Source organism: Takifugu flavidus, chromosome 13, assembly GCF_003711565.1.
Source record: "Takifugu flavidus isolate HTHZ2018 chromosome 13, ASM371156v2, whole genome shotgun sequence".
Classification (NCBI taxonomy): Eukaryota; Metazoa; Chordata; class Actinopteri; order Tetraodontiformes; family Tetraodontidae; genus Takifugu; species Takifugu flavidus.
Window position 1 is genome coordinate 2,697,612 of NC_079532.1, and position 21,573 is coordinate 2,719,184.

General features: G+C 42.0%; 1 protein-coding gene and 1 long non-coding RNA gene across 4 annotated transcripts in view; one reads left to right on the forward strand and one right to left on the reverse strand.

Moving 5' to 3' along the window:
• Window positions 1-21,573, forward strand: part of ldlrad3 (low density lipoprotein receptor class A domain containing 3) — a 41,087-nt gene that overhangs the window by 2,580 nt on the left and 16,934 nt on the right. For 2 of the 3 annotated variants that reach the window (XR_008953254.1, XM_057051580.1), the window contains exons 2-4: window positions 12,018-12,164; window positions 18,194-18,319; window positions 18,915-19,046. Coding sequence is in view for 2 of the 3 variants with exons in the window: in XM_057051580.1 (XP_056907560.1) it covers window positions 12,018-12,164; window positions 18,194-18,319; window positions 18,915-19,046 (405 nt within the window). In the remaining variant the exon portion in view is untranslated. The remainder of the gene's footprint in view (window positions 1-12,017; window positions 12,165-18,193; window positions 18,320-18,914; window positions 19,047-21,573) is intronic. The other variant, XM_057051581.1, reaches the window with a different exon arrangement.
• On the reverse strand, window positions 4,807-8,265 carry LOC130536019 (uncharacterized). Its single transcript, XR_008953255.1, has 2 exons — window positions 5,407-8,265; window positions 4,807-5,069 (listed from the first exon to the last, which is right to left on the reverse strand). It is a non-coding gene; the product is annotated as an uncharacterized LOC130536019 (long non-coding RNA).

Below are 21,573 nucleotides of genomic sequence, written 5' to 3' on the forward strand. Positions count from 1 at the left end.
ACTGCTCTCTAATGGTTCCCAGAGCCTGATACTCAGGGGGATATACGCTCAACAATGTATTTTTTATGTGTGTGAATAATTTAAAATGTGCTGTTCATATGTTCATGGGTATTGAATCCATCGACTTAGTTTAAAAAGTTGGAACAACGGGCTCTACGATGGAGCTGCAGTTACATTTAAATATGATGTATTAACAGCACCACTGGGGAAATCGGTGTCATTGAGTATCAAAATTTGGAGATTTGTTTTCTATGCATCTGCTCTTTGTGCAGTGGACGGTCAGCAAGCAAGTTGGAGGATGTACTGTAGATGTTTAAGTGGAATGGGTGGAAAAGAGCATTTATATTCCGCAGATCTTCAACCGTCAGGTGTGCGCCATTGTGTGTTTTCAACATGGTGCATACGTGTTGATGTCCATTCCCTTTGAACAGCTCTAATCTATAAGTCATGAAGTTAAATATTTAATGTACGGAGGAATGCAGGGATCAATAGTTGAAAGAAACAAACACAGAAGTAAAAAGCACTTAAAACCAAAAGATGTTGCATATTGATTATGGCTAAATTTGCTGCAGACTGATGCAGATGCTGTTAACCCCCAGTGGGTTGTCTGTTATTCTGCCACCATGTCCTTACCAAAAACCATCTGGGTTCTCGATGAATCCCAGCTTGCTAAATTTGGTCAGATTGTGAAATTCATGCCTTTAATAACTTCACAGAACTGATGTATTTATAACTAAGGCCCGTCCTTGGTGGCGGTTACCGTGGTAACCACGCATATTTAAACAGCATATTTAAGGTAAAAATCTTGTAAAAGTGTCTAATGGGCTAAAATAAACTTCTCGTGACTCATCCCAATTACTAATTAATGTCTTTTTTTATTAAAAAAATTCTAGTGGAGAGATCGTATGAGAGTGTTTTATATGTTAATTTTTCTTCAGATTCTATAAAAAGCACCAGTGTTTAGTTGTGCAGTCTCATAATAGAAGGGAAACATGTTTCAAGGTCAGCAAAAATGATCGAGGTCGTGTCCACGTATTGAGCGATAAATCAATGTAATTACTGTCGTGAGAACAGCAGCAAGTTCACCAGAGAAATGCTCATTTGACTGTGCTGCTTTTTAAAGGTGATGACATCTGACATTTATGAGTTTAATGCAAACGGAATTCTTGCAGCAGCAGCGAGCCGTTGTTTAACATGCTGGTTCATCTTCCATGATGATGACGAGCGTATGGGTTAAAGACAAAAGGGATTTTACCTAAAGCGCACGTGCACATTCATGGCTGCATCGTGTGATATTGTGGGACTGTTTTCCTGGCTCTGAGGGTTAAATTGAGCAAATTTAAGGAATTTATGTTTGGTTACATCAGCTACATTAGACAGATTCACAGAATTTGCTACATATACTGAGGATGACATTTGGAGTCCGACTGTAGTATTGACATCTCCATCAGTCAGCCATTAAGGAATTTTGCTGTCAATATCTGTCTAATGGCAAATATTTCTGTGGACAAAATACTTTCTGCGCAACAGTTTTGAATAACGCAGGAGCTTCCTCATATTGTTTCCTTTCTTTATTGCTCATTCTGTTATCTAATCTGACACTAATTCCAAATAATAATTTTAAAAAACATGTATCAAACCATGCTTGTTTTACTGAGATTATTGTTGCACCCCTGCTGGCGCAGGATGTTGTATTTGTAGTTTGGTGTTTTCAATCTAATTAAATACATATTGATGCAAACCCTAGTCTCCCATAGTGGAGCGCTTGCAAATGATGTTGGCTTACTGCTAAATTAAATTTGAAATTCATTGTATCTGACTGGGACACATTATCAGTAGCAGGTTGGATTGCTTTCAGTCTATTGTATTATATAAAGTTCTAAGCCACGAACAGGTTTTTTGCCCTCTAACCTCCACGGCACCGTGGTGCATCTCTGCTTGCAAGGATCACCTTGGTTTTCCCTGCTTTCATCTTCATCCCTGGTTTCTCCTCAGAGAGGCAGGTGTCACGCTGCATGCACCTCCTGTGTTGCTTTGCCTGCTGTTTGATGCAGAATGAACCGTGGCGGGCTGACAGCTGGCGCCCCGGCTGTCTCCAGTGATCAGCAGTCGTTGGCGGCGCTGCGCCTCGATGCCACTGGTGTGGACACCCGTAGCCTATTTTGGAATGAAATTCCAGTAGCATTCTGTCAATACAAACAACACCTTAAAACAAGAGCACAGATTACATTACTGCCCCTCGGTTTGTTCACAGAGCAGAGGTGACCTGGCACCAACATTCTATAAAGTTGTTGTTTTGACCAGCGGCTGTGCCATTTTCACAATCGAAGAGTAAACGCGCGGCCTTTTAAGATATTAAACTTATAAAAAATGCATAGGGCCTGAAAATACAGTCTGTTCCTTCAGCGAGGGTGGACTGTGTTGGTAGTAAGTCCCACCACTTCCAGAGATACTGGAATCACAGCTCTGCTCCCCGATGGACAGATAATCCAAAAAGATGTTTTTCTCTAGGACTTTGAATTTCGCTGGGAAAAAAACATGCAGTGGCAATAACAATATATTCAAATATTTCTGCCCCTTGAGAGGAAGCGAGCAGAGCAGTTGTTCTTCACGAGTGACAGAACAGCTACAGGGATGGAAGTCGGAGCGGGAGCAGAAACAGGGATGAGAGGGGGAGAGGGCCGGCTTCTGCTTCTCATGCATGATTTCCGGAAGTTTAATCTCTCTTTTTTTATGTAAGAACAGTGCTGTAGGGTTAATGGTGAGGATTGTGTGATACTCCACTTTATTGCCTTTTCCTGCTTTATACATTAAAATAAACCAGGTGCTCAGCGAAAATTGTTATTTACAATAGCCATTTTTGGATTTTTGTGTTCAAACATAAGCAATGAAAGCTGCGCGTGCTCGATATCTGAAGGTCTTTCTCCCCGCATGTTGTTGTTTTTAAGGATTGTAAAATTGTCTTTCAAAGCATCATTTAACTGTTGTATCAGAAAACACATTGATTCTTTGCTGGATTCTAAATCTAACACAAGACCGAGATGCTGGGTCATGAAAAAAAGCAATTTTCTGCAGAGAAACTCAGTTATAATTGAGATGCTGCAGAGTGTAAAATTGTAGAGATTTATAGGCGTTTCATCAGAGTAGAGCAGGGGGGTTTTATCATGTGATACTTATAAGACAAGATGTCAAACCGGCCTCTGAAATCCTCTTCAGATCCGCTGGGAAAGACACTTCTTTATTCACCGGATGGACACTCAGGTGATGATGCCAGTGGAATTCACAAATGATCACATGCCCGCCCTGGTTAAATTCAAATCAGGGGGCTTAAAAGACGTTGTGTACTTGAGGGTTACTCCAGGTGAACGCATCAACGAACAAATAAGTTCAATCTCTATTCCACTGACTCAAAGTAATTGCCTATTTGTCACAATTAATATGGAGCTTTGACTCAAGACCCCTGATATTGATATTGAATTTCTCGTTATCCCGCGTATGAAGAATGGAACCCAATCAGAGGGTTTAGTCTGCGTGTTAAATGGGCGACTCTGAAGTGGAGGCAGGTCAGAGTCATTTCCTTAGAGGATTTGAAGCGATGTAGAAGCAAGAAGTTAATGTACGTTGATGACACTCTCAACCTCTGGCAGTTAGCTGAGGCATTCACAAAAGACTCCTGGACAGTTGTCACACTGACCAGAGCTTCACAGTATGATCGGTGTTTAAATTGACATTGAAGTAACAATTAAATGACACAAACTGAACCCTGAGATGCGTTTTAATGGGACATAGCTGATTGTAGCCCATGTGGGCCATTGGTGACATAATTATTCTTTTATCTAGTTATTTAGGATAGAAAATGTCTTTAAAATTGAAAGTTTTGTCGTTCTTGCCTTTTTCTTTAACAGTTGCTCTTGAATACAGAATCATCTTTCAATCTAAAAGCTCTAAATTGAATGCGGACATAATTGACATTAAATCAGTGTGTTTAATGTTGATATTACATCTAAATAAATTAAATTAAAAGAACCAGGGCCACTTTTATTGTCTTTTCTTCTGAGTTGTTCTACTGATGTGTTTTATTTGTACTCATTGCCAAGTCGCCATTATTTCCCATGGCATCCCCAACTTTCTTATTTTTTTTCTTTATAAAATACTTGTCTGTGTGTATAAAAAGTAATCCTGCCTTAGGAAGGGACCAGGGGAGGCGAAGCGCTCATCTTCAGAGATTAATCACCTGATTCTGCTGCTGTGTACAGAGGCAGCGGTGCCAGTCAGACTCAAACGCAAAGCCCTCCTTAATTGCCTTAATGCCGATTCCCTGTCAACTGTGGCTTGGCAACAGCTTTGGGCCACGAGAATTAATTCTTTTCACTGGTTGCGAATCCTGAAGACGAAAGGAGGGCTCCGGGAGTGAAAGCTGAAAGCTGTCTTCATTATCAGATATTCCAGAAGAAGGAGAGAATGATGTTGGATGTGGGTTCAGCGTGGAGCTGTGGGAGAGGCTACGAAGTTCAGGTTATTATTAGGGTAAAAGTGTCCATCTTGCCAGGCTGCTGTGCGCCGGAGACAGTAATTAGGTCCACATCTCGTGCAGCCTGCTTTAATGAGATGCTGCAGGACTTAGATTTGAGTAATTTCTTTTATGCCCATGATAATTTGTTGGCCTGGTCAGCCACTGCGTAATGACTGCAGATACATCATTAAGGATTGGTGGGATTACCACAGACGTGGATGCTAATAAGTTGGTACACAGCGGAGCGCGTACTTAATGACTTTTGAAGGCATTGATTTTCTGACACCGACTAATTGCTGATCATATGACATGTATTTATTTACACGCTTACATCATTTTCTTAATCTTGACATGATATATAAAGGGATCGCATAAGCCTCCATTTGCATTCATTTATATTATCAAATGTTGATGTTTTTAGCAATTCTTCATGCTTTTACACATGCAGTAACTAATCACTCTCTCATCAGATGTCTTTCAAAATAACCAGACAAGTTGGCAAATGTCACTTAAAGCCTTTGATCCTCGCAGTTCTCCGCTCAGCAGCTCTTCTGTCCTGTAGGAACATTACATCAGATTATGATAGATTCTGATAGATTCCTCCTTGGCTGACCTCTGCAGCTGGACACACATTACTCAGAGCACAGGCTCTCTCTCTCTCTCTCTCTCTCTCTCTCTCTCTCTCACACACACACACACACACACACATATACAAAATAAATGTCCATAAAAGTGTGGGTCTTTACTCAACAATGGCCTATGCTGCAGTAGAGATTCATATGCAGCCATGTGCATTAGAACACAGTAATAAATGTACAAACATGCACATTTTGGTTTCAGTAGACCCTCATGCACATTCACTCACCACCAGTATTAAAAAAAGCAAATAAAACCTGTCAGAACGAAGGATTGTTTTGTACCACAGGCCTCTTTCCTTTTGCTGGTGCATTCATGGCGATGGTAAATGACTTTAGACCCAGCGTGGCGTCTTCAGTCCCCCGGTCAGCTAAAGACATCCTCGTCGACCGAACAGTGGAATAATGCCGAGCGTAACGGCGATATCCAAGGCAAATCTTGAAAGGTGTGAGGGGGCTGCAGCTCCGAGCATGAGTCTGCATACGATGTGGAGAAACAGGAACGCTCCATTCGTCATGCAGTCAGAAGGAGACGGCTGGCTGTCGCCGCATGTATCCACGAAAACTGTTGTTTTTGTTCTTGAGTGGTATTTTTAGCCGTTCCCCACGGATTACCTGTCCTGGATTTTGCACGCTGGCGAGCAGGTCGGAGTAAATCAGCTGTTTTATTAGAGGGAGAATGAAGCCAGATGAAGCTGGCTGGCCAGGGAGGGGGACATGAATTAAGTAGTAACTAGGAGACCCTGCGGGGGGCATTGACATACTGTGATGTGCTGAATTAGATTCACAGCTGCAGCTGAGAAAGGCACAGTAATACGCCTATTATTTGCACTTTTTAACAGCAGATATTAACGTTGCCAACTAATCGCCGTGGCTACAAGTTACTGGTGAAGAAGAAAATTGTAACCCAGTGCTCTCGTGACCTTTCTGCTCACCGCTCATGTCTTTACAACTCACGTCACTCCTCTGTCTAACGTGGCCTTTTACAGAAAATGCATTAGACTGAATCCTTATTGGACTGACCTTTTGTTACAACATCAGCTGTCATGGTGGAACACCCTCTATCTATTAAACCAGGCTGCCCCCCTTTCATTCATTACCATTTGGAGTCATTATTATTCAGCTGGGCGGTTATTATATTATACAGAGGAAGAGAGACGTGCCAACGAGGGCCACTGGCACTCTTCCTTCATCTACATTATCACTACTGTAGTTGCCTTTCTTTTCCTCTTTATTTTGAACATCGCCTCTAATTTTCTCCCACACACACCTTTCCGTGATAGTTTGATCACCAATTCTTCAAATCTATTTGGAGAAAATCCTGTGGTGGCTTCACCTCCTTATACTTCTTGTTATAGATTCTCTCAGCACAATGATGGCTTTTGCTTGTGGGGGGGATCCTGGAGTCCTAAAAGGAGTGGCAGAGCACCATGGATGGCCCACTCGAGTGCTTCCATAAGAAGCTGGATGCTGAGGCTTTATCGCCAAATCAACAGTCTTCTTTAGAGGATGTGAAAAGTTGCCGGATCACTCTCACAGGCTGACAGAAGCAGCAATTGGATCTGACGGGGAAAAAAGGAAGCATCCCAACTGGCCTGCAAAATAATAGGGATAAAAGCTGGGGGGCTGCAGCAGACATGGCTGTTATCGGTCTGTGCAGGTGTCTCATGAAATGCTTCAAAACTCCGACAGTTTCACATCCACTTGAAGGACTCCAGGTGTATCTCTCAGTAGCCGGATGCTAATTGTGAATGAGTATCCGGCAGATGCTGGAGGAAAAAAAGAGTTATAAAACACCTGATGTTAATCTGCACGAATTGTCACATTTGCCTCTAAATATGCCTTCATTACTTCACATTAATGACACTTAATTAGCCTGTGGACTTATGCCTTTATTTCTGACAGGAAGTCCTCAGATATATTTATTTAGGACTGTTGTATTAGTGGATCCACCAACCCATAGTGTGCATTCCTCCATATATATGAAGATATGGGTGTGATATCTGTGGTATTGTGATTGTAAATAAATGGAAGCTTTTTTTTTTTTTGCCCGTTTTTTTTTCCCTAGACATCACTGGGTGTCTGAATCCTCGTAGAAGAATGTCTGATTTCTTAATGAAATAAGGGATAATCAGTCTTTTAACAGACATTCTATGCCCTATTTATAGCATTACTAAGGCTTTTTGAGGAAAGTTAATGCAAAAAAGGAAAGAGGGCAGCCTTTCCATACAGACAAGCCAGGCTGCAGCCACTGATAATCCCAGAGCCTCAGTTACAAAAGGGGCTTGAGGAAACAGGCTATTCTTTGATATCAGTTTTCCCACAATAACTGTGATAATACGTTAAGCTGAAGGTGCTTGGAGAGGAGATTCCTCAGGCATGTGCCTGAAGGCATCAATAATTGATGCCGTTTCGGTTTCTTTGCTGTTTGAATATTTTCATGAGAAGAAAGAGGAATACGTAGGAATCAATGGAAATATATTGTAATTCATGGGAATAAAGTAGGCATTTAGAACACTGTGCTCAAGGCAAATGAGCAGAGGCAAGTTGTTATTGGTTCTGCTCTGTGTTGCTGCATGTAATTAGATATGAAGCCTAATCAGGCTAAAGTTTATTGTGAGCAATAAAGAAAATTTTGCTATGGATGTGTTGGATTGAAGAGATGTATTGTCTGATCTGCTGTTAATGTCACAGAATCTGGGATTCAATTCAAACCTGTCTGTTAATGGGTTCAAACGTAATGGTTGCATTGTTGCTCTGTGTCGCGCTGCAGCCCAAAGTGTTGCTGTTAGCATGGCTGAATAACAAGTGCTACAGATCTGTGGTCACCACGGACATGCTGCTCCTTCTTTTTCTTTCCTTTTATGTATTTCAACAAATCACCTTCAAATCTGGAATATGGTAGCTCTGAAGCGGTCAGTGGAAGAAAAAAATCAAAATCAATGGTTTGCTCTCATGTGAGAGGTAGAAAAGAGTGTATGAAGGTTTTTTAACCACAGCTAGCAGAGCCAAATAGGCCAGTGTCTGTTACAACCTTTGGATTTGCATGCCTTGATTTACTACATTGAGGCTCAGATGCTACATGAGCACCCCGACATGTTAAAATGCACATTTACTGTCTTACTGCTCCATCTTTATTATTGCTATCCTTGACTTCAAAGAGTGTGTCTGTGTGTGTGTGATTAGATTACTGTATTTTCATCATTAGCTGAAGTTGTACGTCGTATTGGGCAGGGGGTCTTGTTATACCTGGTAAGTCCCTTTTATGCAGCAACACAAGCCTGCACCGTGGCTTGAATGCCAACTAGTGTTCTGATGCTTGTGAGAAGGGGGGGGGGGGGGTTATGACTGCCTACTGCAATGCTGGGTGAAGTTGTGTGCCAGTTTAGAAATGGCGTCCACTGTTCTGACAGTGCACAGCAGCAGTGTTTCTATAGATTGTGTTACAACTGACAATCCAATCTGCTAATTGTAATGTTGCCATGGCAGCTCACAGTTACCTCACAGTTTATTGAGTCTTTGGGAGATTGTGTGTTTTCCCTGTCTCATGTGGATTATTTCTCTGGTTGTTCAGGGGTTTCCCACCAGAACATGTAAGGTTAATTCCCAGCCTCTACTCTCGGGCGCTGACTCCAGATCTGGATCAGGTCCCCAGGTACTACACGCTGGCAGCTCGATTTTCTCAGGGCCAGGTTAAATACTGAGATCAAATTTCACTGCACTGTATATGCCACATATGTGACCTATGAAGAATATGAGGGTTAGATTTTTATTTTTAGCTTTGTCATTTTTGCTATTTCTTCTTCACCCACCCCATTTCTTCTCCTATATCAGGCTTCTTATGTGGCTCAGCGAATGTTCAAGCACCTCTGATTAGTGGTTTTAGTAAAGCAGAGTGCACCATCTACTGTAGTAGTAGTTTTTGTTGGTGTACTGTACATGACCATAAACATCAGCTCCACAGCTTTGAATCCCACTTCATGTTTTAGCTAAGTTTTATCAAATATTGAATTTGGCTACAGAGCCAGATATAAATCAGGCAGTTGTCAAGAAGTCTCTTTTCATTTGAACGCCGTCGCTGCCAATTACATAAAGTATATATCATGGGTGGAGATCCCGTCTCTCCTCCAGCCACATTTATTATATATTTGTGCTTCCTCCACAAGCGTCAGTGTTGTGCTTGGTGCAGAGAGAATTATTTACGTGGCCATTACGGCTCTTTAAAATGCCTCTGTTTGTTTTACTCTTTACAGTACTGTGCTTTTATTTGAGCCTTTTACAATACGACATCAATACCTTTCATTTATTATTTGATTTCTTTTTTAAACCCGTTGAGTAGAATGCTGGTTTTATGACATAACATTTTTGCCCAGTGTTGGGTTCAGGCCTTTTTTTTATATTTTATAGATTGACCCGTGGAGTCTGTGTAGTCATTACCATAATTATGTTTGAAGTCCACTGGAAGTCTGCCATTTGTGCATTGACTTGTTTTTGCTTGTTCAAATAGGAAACTGCGGTCAAAGATATTGAATAATTGGGCGCCGTACCTCGATATAAGGGACCCTCTTCGTGTTTCCAATTTCGCAAAAAGCAGAGTTATAAGAATATGTAAAATCTAATATATTAAAATGATTTCAATGGTTTGTGGTTTATGCAAATCTGAGATTGGTTTCATTTCCCTGGAGAATCGTCCGATTTTTCAGCTCCTGGTGACTCTTTTGAAACTATGCGACATATTTTATAAACCTTGGCTTGGTTTCTACTTTCTGCCGAAGTCCGAACTCTTTTGCGGACTCATCAGACCGCACTAGATAACACTAGACATGACTTCTGTTGTTATTTGATTGTCAGAATATTTAAGCATTGTTCACAGTATTTATTGTACAACTGTGTAGGAATCACATTAGCTCAGTGTTGACCCTCAGAAAAGTTTCCCTAAGCAGATATGCAGTGGTCTAAAATGAGGCAGCGGCTGTGTTTCCCTTTGTCTCCATCTGAACTTGAGGTCTTGTAATGGTTGTGACAGTGCCGTACCCCCTGCTGTGCTGCTGAATGTTGCAGGAACTGACTTTGCAGTAATTGTTATTGTGAGACTCCCACAGGGAAGTTTGCGAAAGGGCTGAAAGCAAACATTGGACTTGTTGGGCAGTTCGGTTATTTTATTCTTATTTATACTGAGTCCTGTATCCACTAGCTAACAGTAACAAGGCCATGTGCAGAACGCTAGAGGAGGTTTTACCACATAATGGTTGAAGCCATGTGGGATTAATGAGTAAGCAGACAATGTCTTGTGCATTAACATTGTCCGAGTCACCTTGTTGTAGCTTCTCGGCAGCTACATTGGAATATTATTCAGTTAACGAGCTCACAGAGACGCCTATAATGAGCATGAATCAACACTTAGTCCGGTAATGAGGTGGGCCTGTACATAACCTCCGCAGCAACCCTCTGTCAGTGTTCTGAGGATTTGACTAGTGTTGATGCGGTGTCTGACAACCTTTCCAAAAGGGGAACTCAGTAAAGCATTCTGTGTTTAAAGACATACAGAAAATTATGACTGCTCATATAGAATGGGTAAAAATCAGCAAAATGAACATTTCTATTGACTCCTGACGTGTTTGTTGGTCTCTAAACTGTGCAGTGAACGATTCCTTTGTGAATCTAGTGCAGAAATTGCAACAAAATAATTGTAATGCTCATCAGTTGCCTCCTAATAATGTTATGATTCTTATCCTTTTCTCATTTCCTCTTGTTTCTGTTGCGGGAGACTAAAAGGCGAGTTGCATCATCTCCATGGTAAATTAAAGAGATGCTTCCCTCTGATGATCTAACATGTGTTCTGTAACCGGCTGCAGCGAGGCCAGTAGAGGAATGATGATGTAAAGCAGTTCAGTCATATAGATGGTCTGGCTGTACCAGATAACTGCAGCTCACCCACATGTGACCTGTATCCAACCTTAGAGACAAATTATGTTTGCAATTTCCTAAGTGTGTTTAGAATTCAAGCCAGTTTTTGTTATCTGTAAAGCACACGTGAAGCAGATTTTTCTTTAATCCCTCAGCATTTGTGAGGAGGAGGAGGACTTTAAGATGTCCCCTCTTGACTCGAATCCCATAAAAGAGAAACCCACATAAGAGGAGTGATGCTAACCGCCTGAATCGTCCAGGCTATTTTTCGTTCATTAAATTCAATTAAATATTTCAAAGTAGTTCACGCAGTGTCGGTATTAATTCTGCACTTCAGCATAATTTAAATCTGCTTGTGTCCTACCGTAGCGCCTTGGAGTCCTACAGGTCCACAATTTATTGCATCACCAGGAAGCTTCAGTTCAGCAGCTAACGTTAGCTGAAATGATTCTCACCGCGCTTTAACCTCACAGTGACGCTCTGCTTCACTCCCCACACCTTTGCTTTCATTTCAAGTATAATAAAGTGGCCTAAACCTGCCACATTCCTCTTTGCGGCCCAGTGTGGTTTTTGGTCACGAACTCTTCCACTTACTGCATAGTGTCAAACCCCAACCAAAAGGCCGCGTCTCACATTCTAACCCATTCTGCCCCAGCTGTTGTGTCAACCAGAAATACCTCAAACCAGTTCAGGGTTCAGGGTTTCTGCTGAGCGTGGTAATTTTAGATCTCTGTGGGCACATACTTATGTACCTGCATTTAATATACACTTTTCCCTCTTCACTCCAGTTAGAGTGCAGCGCTCTGCACCGACACAAAATCAATCAAATGTTTGTTGGGCCTTAAATATTTTTACCCAGTGAACACGATAACTGTCTCCCATTCTGGTCGTTGGGATGAACGCAGCATTCCAATTTTTGCTGGAATAAAGTCGTAATAATCTGTTTTCCTCTTCTCCATCAGAGAGCCAGCTGCTGCCAGGCAATAACGTCACCACAGAGTGCAACAGTCCTGGAAATTTCATGTGTGCTGATGGGAAGTGTGTGCCAGGCGGGTGGCAGTGCAACGGATTCCCCGACTGCTTCGACAAGAGCGATGAGAGAGGCTGTCGTAAGCCCGCATTTAAATATTTAAAATTTTCCTTAGCCGTAGCGAGACGGCTTGTTTTAAATTCTGTCCTAATGCTTTGGGTCCATATGCAAAAAGGCAAACAGAAACCCAAACCTCTGCCAACTGAAATGAATCTCCCTTCTGGAACCTCAGCCCCGTTCCCCCAGCAGCATGTGGCCCACCCCACCCCTGTGTCAGACCCTTGGCCACAGTTTAGCACAGGAGCAAAACTTAATACTATCAAAGCCATGGCCCATTACCACAGTGTACAGGAATAGCAGCGCATGCATAATTCTTCTGTAAAAGCCTGTTCTAATAATTTTGATCCTCACTTTTAGCTGTCTTTGATCTTTCTGGCCTGCTGCACCGCCTCGCCCCCCCCACCACCAGCTTCAGCCAAAGCTCCAGGGAAAAAAAATGAAAATTCTAAATGAAGTTTGACTTGGTAACCCCTTCTTCCTCCCTCTCGGCCTCCAGATGTATTCATCTGTCTCACACTCTCATTTTCACCACTCTGTTTTCTTTTCATTTTATCTGATCTGATTCATGTTGGCTTTTGGCTTGTAATTTCCGTCCTGGGGGCGTGTTTTCAATTAGACATGTATCCCTTTGTTTCAGTATCCCGAGATAACTGCCTAGCAACAGCAGTCTCTCCTGTCTTATCATCCATTTTGCCGCTTGCATGTCTCACTTTTCTCTTTATAAGCGACTCCTGACAGAGCAGCGTGACGCATGCGCAGCCCAACTGTGGTATAATTGCCCTGATGTGCTTTTATGGATTCATTTCACATTTCCAGATGTGTCAGCGATAACAGAACAAAGTAATAAACATAATATTAAAACACGACAAGAATCAATAAATTCAGATCAGTGTATTAACACCACTGAATTTTTCATGTCTGTTGTGATACAGCAGGCTATGCTGCTCAAGATTAAGAGTAAGTTATCATAAAACCTCACACTCCACTTGTCAGAGGTCGTGTTTATTGTCAGTGTGGACATTATCTACACTGGCATAAGTAGGCCTGATTATCCTCAACTGGATGGCCGAGTGTCAGTAGATATCTCCAGAGGATGCTTCACTAAAATCCCTGCGCAGACCTCTGGCTACATCATGGGCTCTGCAGAGATGGGAATGTTGAAGGCTTTTCTTTTTAACTTCCATAAGCATTTGAGACAGATGAACTCACAAAGTTGAACACATTTATCAACTTTTTTCCCAAGCTTCTTTATTTATTTTTTTACCTTTCCTACATTTTTGTTGACTTAGCTACTCTATATTTTAATCAGTAGCTGGGAAATCTGGAGATAAAATCTTGTACATCTGCTATATTTGCTGAACTTTGTACTTTATTTACTTAGTGACTGTAAACATGTCTCATTAACTCGACTTCTATCATCAATTTTTTGATAATAGCTGTGCGTGGGCTTGCATAGGTAGGGTCTGCAGATTCCACACACACAGCGGTCAGAAGTGCCGGTATTCTCTCTGGTGTCCATAGCAACAGCCTAGGAACAGGTTACATCCAATGGATGATGAAAATATGACAGAAGAGGGGGAGGCCGAGTTCACCAGGTCTCAGAGCCAGGATTAGCCTCTTTGGCCCTTTCTGGACAGAGCGGGAAGATGCAAGAAAGGAGCGATAGTGAGGGCAAAAGGGTGAGTGTGCATGAGAAAGCAGGAAGTGCTGAATCAGACATGGGAACAGCGATGAGAGCGAAGACAAAGTTCAACAATAACAACACCTCTGGGGGTCCTGCCGGTTTTGTGGCCCCACTCTCCAAAGAGATGATCAAAACTTCAGTGCCGCTTCACAAAGCATTAATGAGCAACAGGGTTAAAGGTCACCCTCATCGCCAAGCCACAATCAGTGCTAAATTAGAGCTCAGTTATTTATTTCATTGGTTTTCTTGAAATATTCTCATTTTCTTTCTGTGTTGCTTCAGCCAAAGCCTGAAGCAACTTTATTGTTTCTTTTTTCTTTTTAATTGTGCTGACGGCCACAAAGCAACCACCAAATTCACAGGAGCAGCTACACTGCAGCAGTGGAAACAGCTAAAAGAGGCTCCAGGGACAGATCACTTATGATTTAGATATCAAAGCTTCACACACTGGCGGTTCCCCACCAAACCCTCAGTGGGGCGGGCGGGGAAGGGGGGTGATTAGGGGTGTGTTTTTATGTGATAAGAAGAGTGACCACTGTTCAGAGCCACAGCACAAAGAGGCTGCTAGAGATGCTTTCTTTTCTTCTTCATGTTTGATTCTGGGCAGCTATTTATGCCATGTGTGTTTATATAGGTCCGTCTGTGTGTGCGCATTAAAAGAACAGCAACGTGTTGGTTTTAGTGGACTTGTAGGAGTTCCTGTTCAGTTACTTCTCAGGTGGACTGTCGTGCAGAAGAGCAGAAGGGTAAAAGTACTACTTAAGTGAAGGAAATATGGAGGATTTAAAGAAAAGAAAGTAAGACCAGAGTGTAGTTTAATGGGTCTGCTATATCTCATGTGCTTTATGGTTCACTGATCACTGAGCTAACATTATAATAGGAAGGACTTGAGATGAAATAGTCTGATCTTCCAGTTTTTTCTCCTCCAGGTTTCTCTTTGAGTGTTGCTGTTATCCTCATCTCAAGAGTTTTCACAAATTGGGCAACAGAATTGACTCACAAATCTTCAAAGGAACCAGAAATGCCCTCTTGTGACTTCATGGTGGAACGGCTGCTTCCAGTTTAAACAAGACAGGCCAGGCTTTCTATGTTGAATACTGCATTAAGGTTTCTCTCACACAAATCCTACTCTTTTCATTTGATTCAATTGCCACTTTCCTTGTGCAGGAAATTGCAGTAGAATTCCTGGTGTTTTGTCAAACAGCTACCTCCGGGGCTGACTCTGAAGTGCTACATAATTTCATCGATTGAACACTTCAGACCAGCTGCAAAATCAAGTTAGTCCGTGTAAGAAGGAGGTTTAAATCGCCACACAGCAGAAACAAATGTCTGTACTGGACACGGCACTTTGAGTGACAGCTAACCAGAAACTCATAGCATTGGTTTGAGTTCTATTTGGTTTGATTTTTCCTTTTTTTTTCCCTTAAAACTTTTTTGGAATGAAATCAGGCTTCACTTCTCTGCTGCCTCCAAGGCGTACAGTCCAGTGTTGAACTGCCAAAATCAACTCTGCTGCATGATGATTCACAGTTGAAGGGAGAGAAAGTGGATTTTACGTCAAAATAGGAGCTGGAGAACAGATTCAGATACACCCACTTTTCCGAGGAGAGCTATTCAAAAAATATAAATAAACAAGATTAGTGTAAAAAATGGTGATTATCAGTAATCGAAAAAAACACACCCAAAGTGGCCAAAACAGCTAATCCAGACATTCCCTGAAAGAAGACTTTACCCACACCCACGATCCATTTTACCAACAGAAGCTTAGCTGTTTGCAGAGGAGGCATGTTGTAAATGTCAGAGCTCTTTGAAACAAACCCAATCGATGTGGTGTTGAATGACATCACACCAAGTTCAGTCTGCAAGGTTAAAGGAGGACACAAGGGCACAAATAGGCCTGCTCTGAGAGACGGTGAGGCATGCTGTGTGTCTTGCAGGGATGCCATACCAGACATCAGAAGCATTCTAAAAAGTCTTCCTCTCGGTGGAGTTGAAAAGCCTGATGAAGCTCTGCTAGATTAATTTTTTCTGTTTAATTAAAAAGGCTGTTAGCTACTTATGCAATGGCCAGAGATTTTTAAACCGAGTGAAGGTGGTACAGACACTGAGGATAGGAGAGAGGGCTCGAATGTTCAGACAGGCAAGGATATTGGATCTGAATTCTTTTGCCATATTTCTGTCCACTGATACAACTAAACATTCATGACATGTCTAATTGCTCCCAGTGTACAAAAAATGGAGAATGCCCTCAATACAAGTTATTTGATCAAGATTAAAGTGATCTTTCACTGATGACGTCATTCAACATCTGTGAGTATTGATCGGTTGGTCGATGTTCCTGCCCCCAGACCCATCTGAGAGCCCCTGGATGAGGGATCATTGTTACTCATGAACTTCCTCCAGTTTAATGGTGTCAAATCACTCATTGAAAATGAGCTCACGTGTACAGTCAATAAGCATTAGAAGCACTATTTCAAGCAGAAGGATCTCTGAGATCCTTCATTCATATACAAGCCTCTTTTTGCTCAACCAATTTTGTTTTTTTCTGAAATAACGTGTAGGTGTACGAAGGTTTGGAAGCAAATGTGATCTTGATCAAATTTCAAGCGCATTCCAAAGCAAAAAAACAAATTAAAAATAAGTATTGAATTGACTGAGCATTGGCTTGAAGAACCAGCAGAAGTAGCTAAATATTCATAAAGGCATCACTGCACCACAAAAAGAAAGTTTCTGGGTTTTGGAGTCTTTTCCACACTCATTTTGCTCCTGTTAATTAATTTTTCAACTCCTGGCTTTAAAAACCTGTCAGCTCAGAGAATAAAGGGCCACGCATTTCCCCAAAAAGCAGATAAGTACTTATCCTCCCAAACAGCACCGCCGCACCCACCCATGAATCCCTTCATAAGTTTGCCCTTCATGTGACCTTTGTGCTAATTTGGAGCATAAACACGGGCTTATATGAAAGCTGCTAGCAGTAGAACGGGTAAAGAATTAAATGAAAACAGAGCTGCCTATCTATCCAATTTCCTACATAAATAAATTTTAGTTGGAAGCCGTATCCAGGAGTCTTGGACACACAACAAAGGAATCAGGAAATATTCTGTGCAAGACAGAGAATAATGCTGAATATTTCCTTTGTTGTTGGCCAAATAAATATTAATATCCCCCTCAGTATCTGACAGTACTGCTAATAATTGTGCTGCAAAAATGAACTCGGGACAGTTTGGGTCTCTGCTGTCCAGGGTAACACCCAACACTCCCCAGACTGCAGAGAGATTGGCCACTCTCCCCTAACTTGTTTAGGGGATTGTGTTTCATCCCGGAGACACAAAAATCGAACCCCGCATAGCTGTACTCCTCCCACCATTCTATGTATAATCACCACAACAGGAGAGCTCTACCACAATAGGCCTCTGCAGCACAGCGTATACACACGAAGGATCTTCTGAGCAAGGCTTTTAAGTCATTTGTATTTACTGGCGAGACAGAGCGGAGACTCGGTGGCTTGCTTTGAAATGTCACGTTAGCCCACTCAGTTCCCCCTCCCTTCCTGTGCGTGGGATATTCCATCCTTTCACGTGTTTACAGTGCTGTTCCAGCCTGGCATACCATCCTAGGCTATTTTAACAAGTATAATGACATGGTCGTTGCTGTAATGTTGGCGTAGCTTTGGCATAATCTGGCTTTAGTGTGTAATATCAGGGCCAGCTCTGCCAAAAACTAGAATTACGTTCAAAGTCATTGGGTAAGAATGCAAAAAATGTAAAAACCGTTCGTGTTTTGGTTGTTTCTTGTGTTGCCCTTGGGTCGGTGATTGGGGAAAACATTTTTAGTTTTCTTCTGATGTCCCCGCTTGCATCTCCCCGTTGTCTTGTTTGTGTCTTTGTTGTGTCGCTCGCGATCGATGGGGCTGCGCTATCAAGGTCACCACTAAACAGAAGGTCCGAGGCAGTGATGTTCTGCAGGCCTGTCACTCACAGCCTCACGCCTGTCGCAAGAGATAAGTCCCGCAGCGGGCTGGGGCCGATCGATGACAGGATCCAAGAACGCTCCCTCGCATGATTAGCTTCCTTTGTTTGTAATTTGTAATTAATGGCTCTTCTCTGTTACACATAACCTGGGGACTGAAGCCATTCACATGCCCCACTTCAAAGAACGTAATAACTATACAAAAGAGATAAATTAATTGCCTGTAATTAAGCAGCTCTTGCACCTTTTCAACTCATTTATTGAATAGATGAGAGAATTTCCAACATGGAAGAGGCCATTTCAGTGCATCGTTAAAAAAATGCAGGTTAGCTCAGTACAGAAATGTATATGTGTATGATTATAATATATTCACCTAACTCTCCATCTTTCCCCAGCTAAATTTAAGTCAAAGTGTGCCCCGACATTCTTCGCCTGTGCTAACGGCGTCCACTGCATCATCGGGCGTTTCCGCTGCAACGGCTTCAGTGACTGTCCTGATGGGAGTGATGAGGAAAACTGCAGTACGTATCACGTATGAAACGTCCCCCAGACAGCCCCCTTTGCTCATCCGGATTTAGAGCCCATTGGTGATGATAGTTGTACATGCTGCCTCTGCATCCTTAGGATTCCACTTTCATTTTCAGGCTTCTGTTGTTTTAAATAAAACGTCAACAGTGACACCCAGATGTCGTCTGTCTAACAGGGCTCCCCTTCCCAATTTCTCAGTAGGGGTTGGGCATTGAACCAATCAGTCTCCCATTTTCCGGCTGTGTTTTAGCCTGAAGGGCCTGCAGATCACAAATGTTCTCTAGCCATTATAATGGAGCACAGCTCGGTGTTTCCAGCACCTATTGTGTCATCACTGGGTAATTGTCCGGATCTTCTCCCAAGATGCTTTAATTCTGACTTGTAGAGAACGAGATCCTGGGCTTTTTAGAAAAAGCAAGTACCAGATCACATGACACACTCGTTCTTCTGTGCAGCTCTTTGGCCTTGTTTTGTTAAATTGGAAATGCCGTGAGAAGTACACAAACACCTAAGTCGATAAATGAGTGCCGTGGTGCTCATGTTGTGGACATCGTTGACCTTTCCTTTGTCCCGATTCTTTCACAACAGGCAACCCGCTGTTGTGCTCGGAAACTCGCTTCAAGTGTCGAAACGGTAACTGCGTCGACCGCAGCTTCTTGTGCAACGGCCAGGACAACTGTCAGGACAACAGCGACGAGGAGCGGTGCCTAACGACAGCCGGTAAGGAAGGAGACCTTCTGTGTTTAACACGTCCACGTTTTACCTTCAACAGGGGAAGGTTGCAAAGTTTGCAGCAGCGTTTCACACCGGAAAAAAACTGTGCAAACATTCCAAAATAAATGTCACAGAATGAAGTGATAACCTTTTACTGACTTGGTGTTGGACAGAAATAGCATCAGTATTAACCCTGGTAGTGGGTCTTAATCGTTGCTTTGTTTTACCTTCCTTTGCTCAGTCACTTTCTCTGCTAATTGCTTTATCAATGCTCTACAGGGCTTGGTATTTAAAGTCCACAAGAAAGAAAATCATGAGGGATGTAATTATTTTCCTTATTATGAGTTTGCTTCCACCCTAAATTAGTTTTCTGATTTTGGTTTTTCTTTTCTAAAATCTCTTCTAAAGTTCAGTTCAGGTTCAGATTTGTGTAATTCAACACAAAAAAGTCTCAGAAATGCAACAACAACAACAACCCAGATTAGCCCTACTTCACATTCTGGCTGCTGTTCTGCTGTTAAATTAGTTTAAATGGTCCAAAACACACTGGTTAAAATATAAACAACACTAATGCAAAACACTGCAACAGCCATTTGATCTTCTTACAGGTTCATACATTTATAATAATACCTGTCAGTTTTACGCTTGACTCATAACTATCTGGGTTAATCCAACGGGTAATAATAGGCAGATCACAACAGACTGCCAGATGATTTATGAAGATTATAGTCACCCTCCAGCTTTGACAGGCTTACCTAATTATCTTTTTATATAATGACAAACCTGTATTAATCCTATATTAAGATTCTAGTACATTTTTATCTCTTTCAGGACCCACGCAGTAGACACTCACCTCTTGTGACAGTACGTATAGCAAAACTTTCAGGGAACATAATGTAAAGGTGAAATCAAGAACCTAGAAATTATAATAAATTGTTATTCATAAGTGGTTCTCTCTAGATACTGGATGTCATTAACATCCTGCCTGTGTGTTTATTAAAATTAGGGTAGATCACCCCAGTGTTCCGCAGTAATCTGTCAAAGTGACAGTTAAATCATTGTGCTCTGAATTCTGTCTTGCTGCATCCTGCTGTTTGACAAAAGACTTAAATCTGCCTCCATGACTTAATCTCATCTTTTAAAAAAACAAACAAACAAACTTGATTTTCAACAAAATAGTTTGGCTTTTATACTTTTTTTGAGAAGTGTCCAACTTTTTTTTCTATTTTTCTATCTGTGAAGTGAAGCAAACGCTGGCTTGAGACTCCATGTTGTCACTCCGGGGTGGGTCTGTGACTCTGCCTGCCTCTGTAATATGCAGAAAGCTGCAGGTGACAGATAACACACACAATATCTGTGCCGAGCCACCTGAGCAGAGCGGCTCCTACCTCACTTTCTCCGATGTGGCTTTTTACCTGTAATTACTTGCTCCGGTGTCCCCACATTTGGAGTGTTGTATTTGTATGAGAGCTCCAGCAGCTTCATTTTTCACGTATCCTGCCCTGGAAGTGTCTGATATATCCACAAACACAGCTCTTACGCTTGCACAGTTTCTGTTTTGGGGTCATGCTGGGGATCCTGTAATGGATAACAAAGATAAAAAAGGACACTGCTGTAAAGACATCAGCAAGAAGGAATGAATATCAATGCTCAGGAAGATGGAGGGATGCTAAGCGGGAAGTGATTTAATATACAGGAAGGCAGGAAGAGTGAGGGGCTTTGATAAGCTCAAAGGAATGATATAACATAAGACCAACATCCATCTCAACTCAATCCCCCAAAGCTGAGTGCTTTTAACCTCAGTCAGAAATGAGATGCAACTGTGCACGTGTGGCGTTCATGCAGCAGGGCCCATAGGACGTGGTCATTTGAAGAAAGAACCATCATCCAAATGTGAAAAAGCACATGTGTGGGTGAGCATTAAGAAAAGCATCTTGCTTAAAAGGCAGACATCATTGCCTCCCATTACAGACTGATTAAGGTAAACGGAGCATAAGTATCAGGTGGCAGGGAGAGGGTAATAATGATTAAGAGTCACGTTTCGTTTATCTGAGAACTGATTGTTTCATTACATTAATCTGTGAACTGAGCTTACGCTGGCTGTAGGCGGGTGGCGTCAGTGGTTTTGTAACGTGCATGTTGAGTCCTCCAGGGTAAGTTTTCTGTGTCAACTGGACTGTTTTTCTTCTCTTGAAGATGTTCAGAACTGTAGAAGCCTTCTGGATAGAAGGTGAAACATCGTGAAGAGAAGAAAAACAGTCCAGTTGACACAGAAAACTTACCTTGGATAACTATGACCTGGATGATTGAGAATCTACACAGTCATGTTGAGCCCTCCTGCTTTCCATGGTGAGAGAATTGTGAATGTTATTGGATAGTGTTATCATTTTAATGGCCATCATAAGACAATCTGTTTATTTGCAGCAGCTATTATTCCATTTTTTTAACAGAAAATGGCTGCAGAAAGCTCTAAAACGCCGCTCCTCCATTGCACGTTACGCACATTGTTGACTTAATCGATCCCTCTTACATC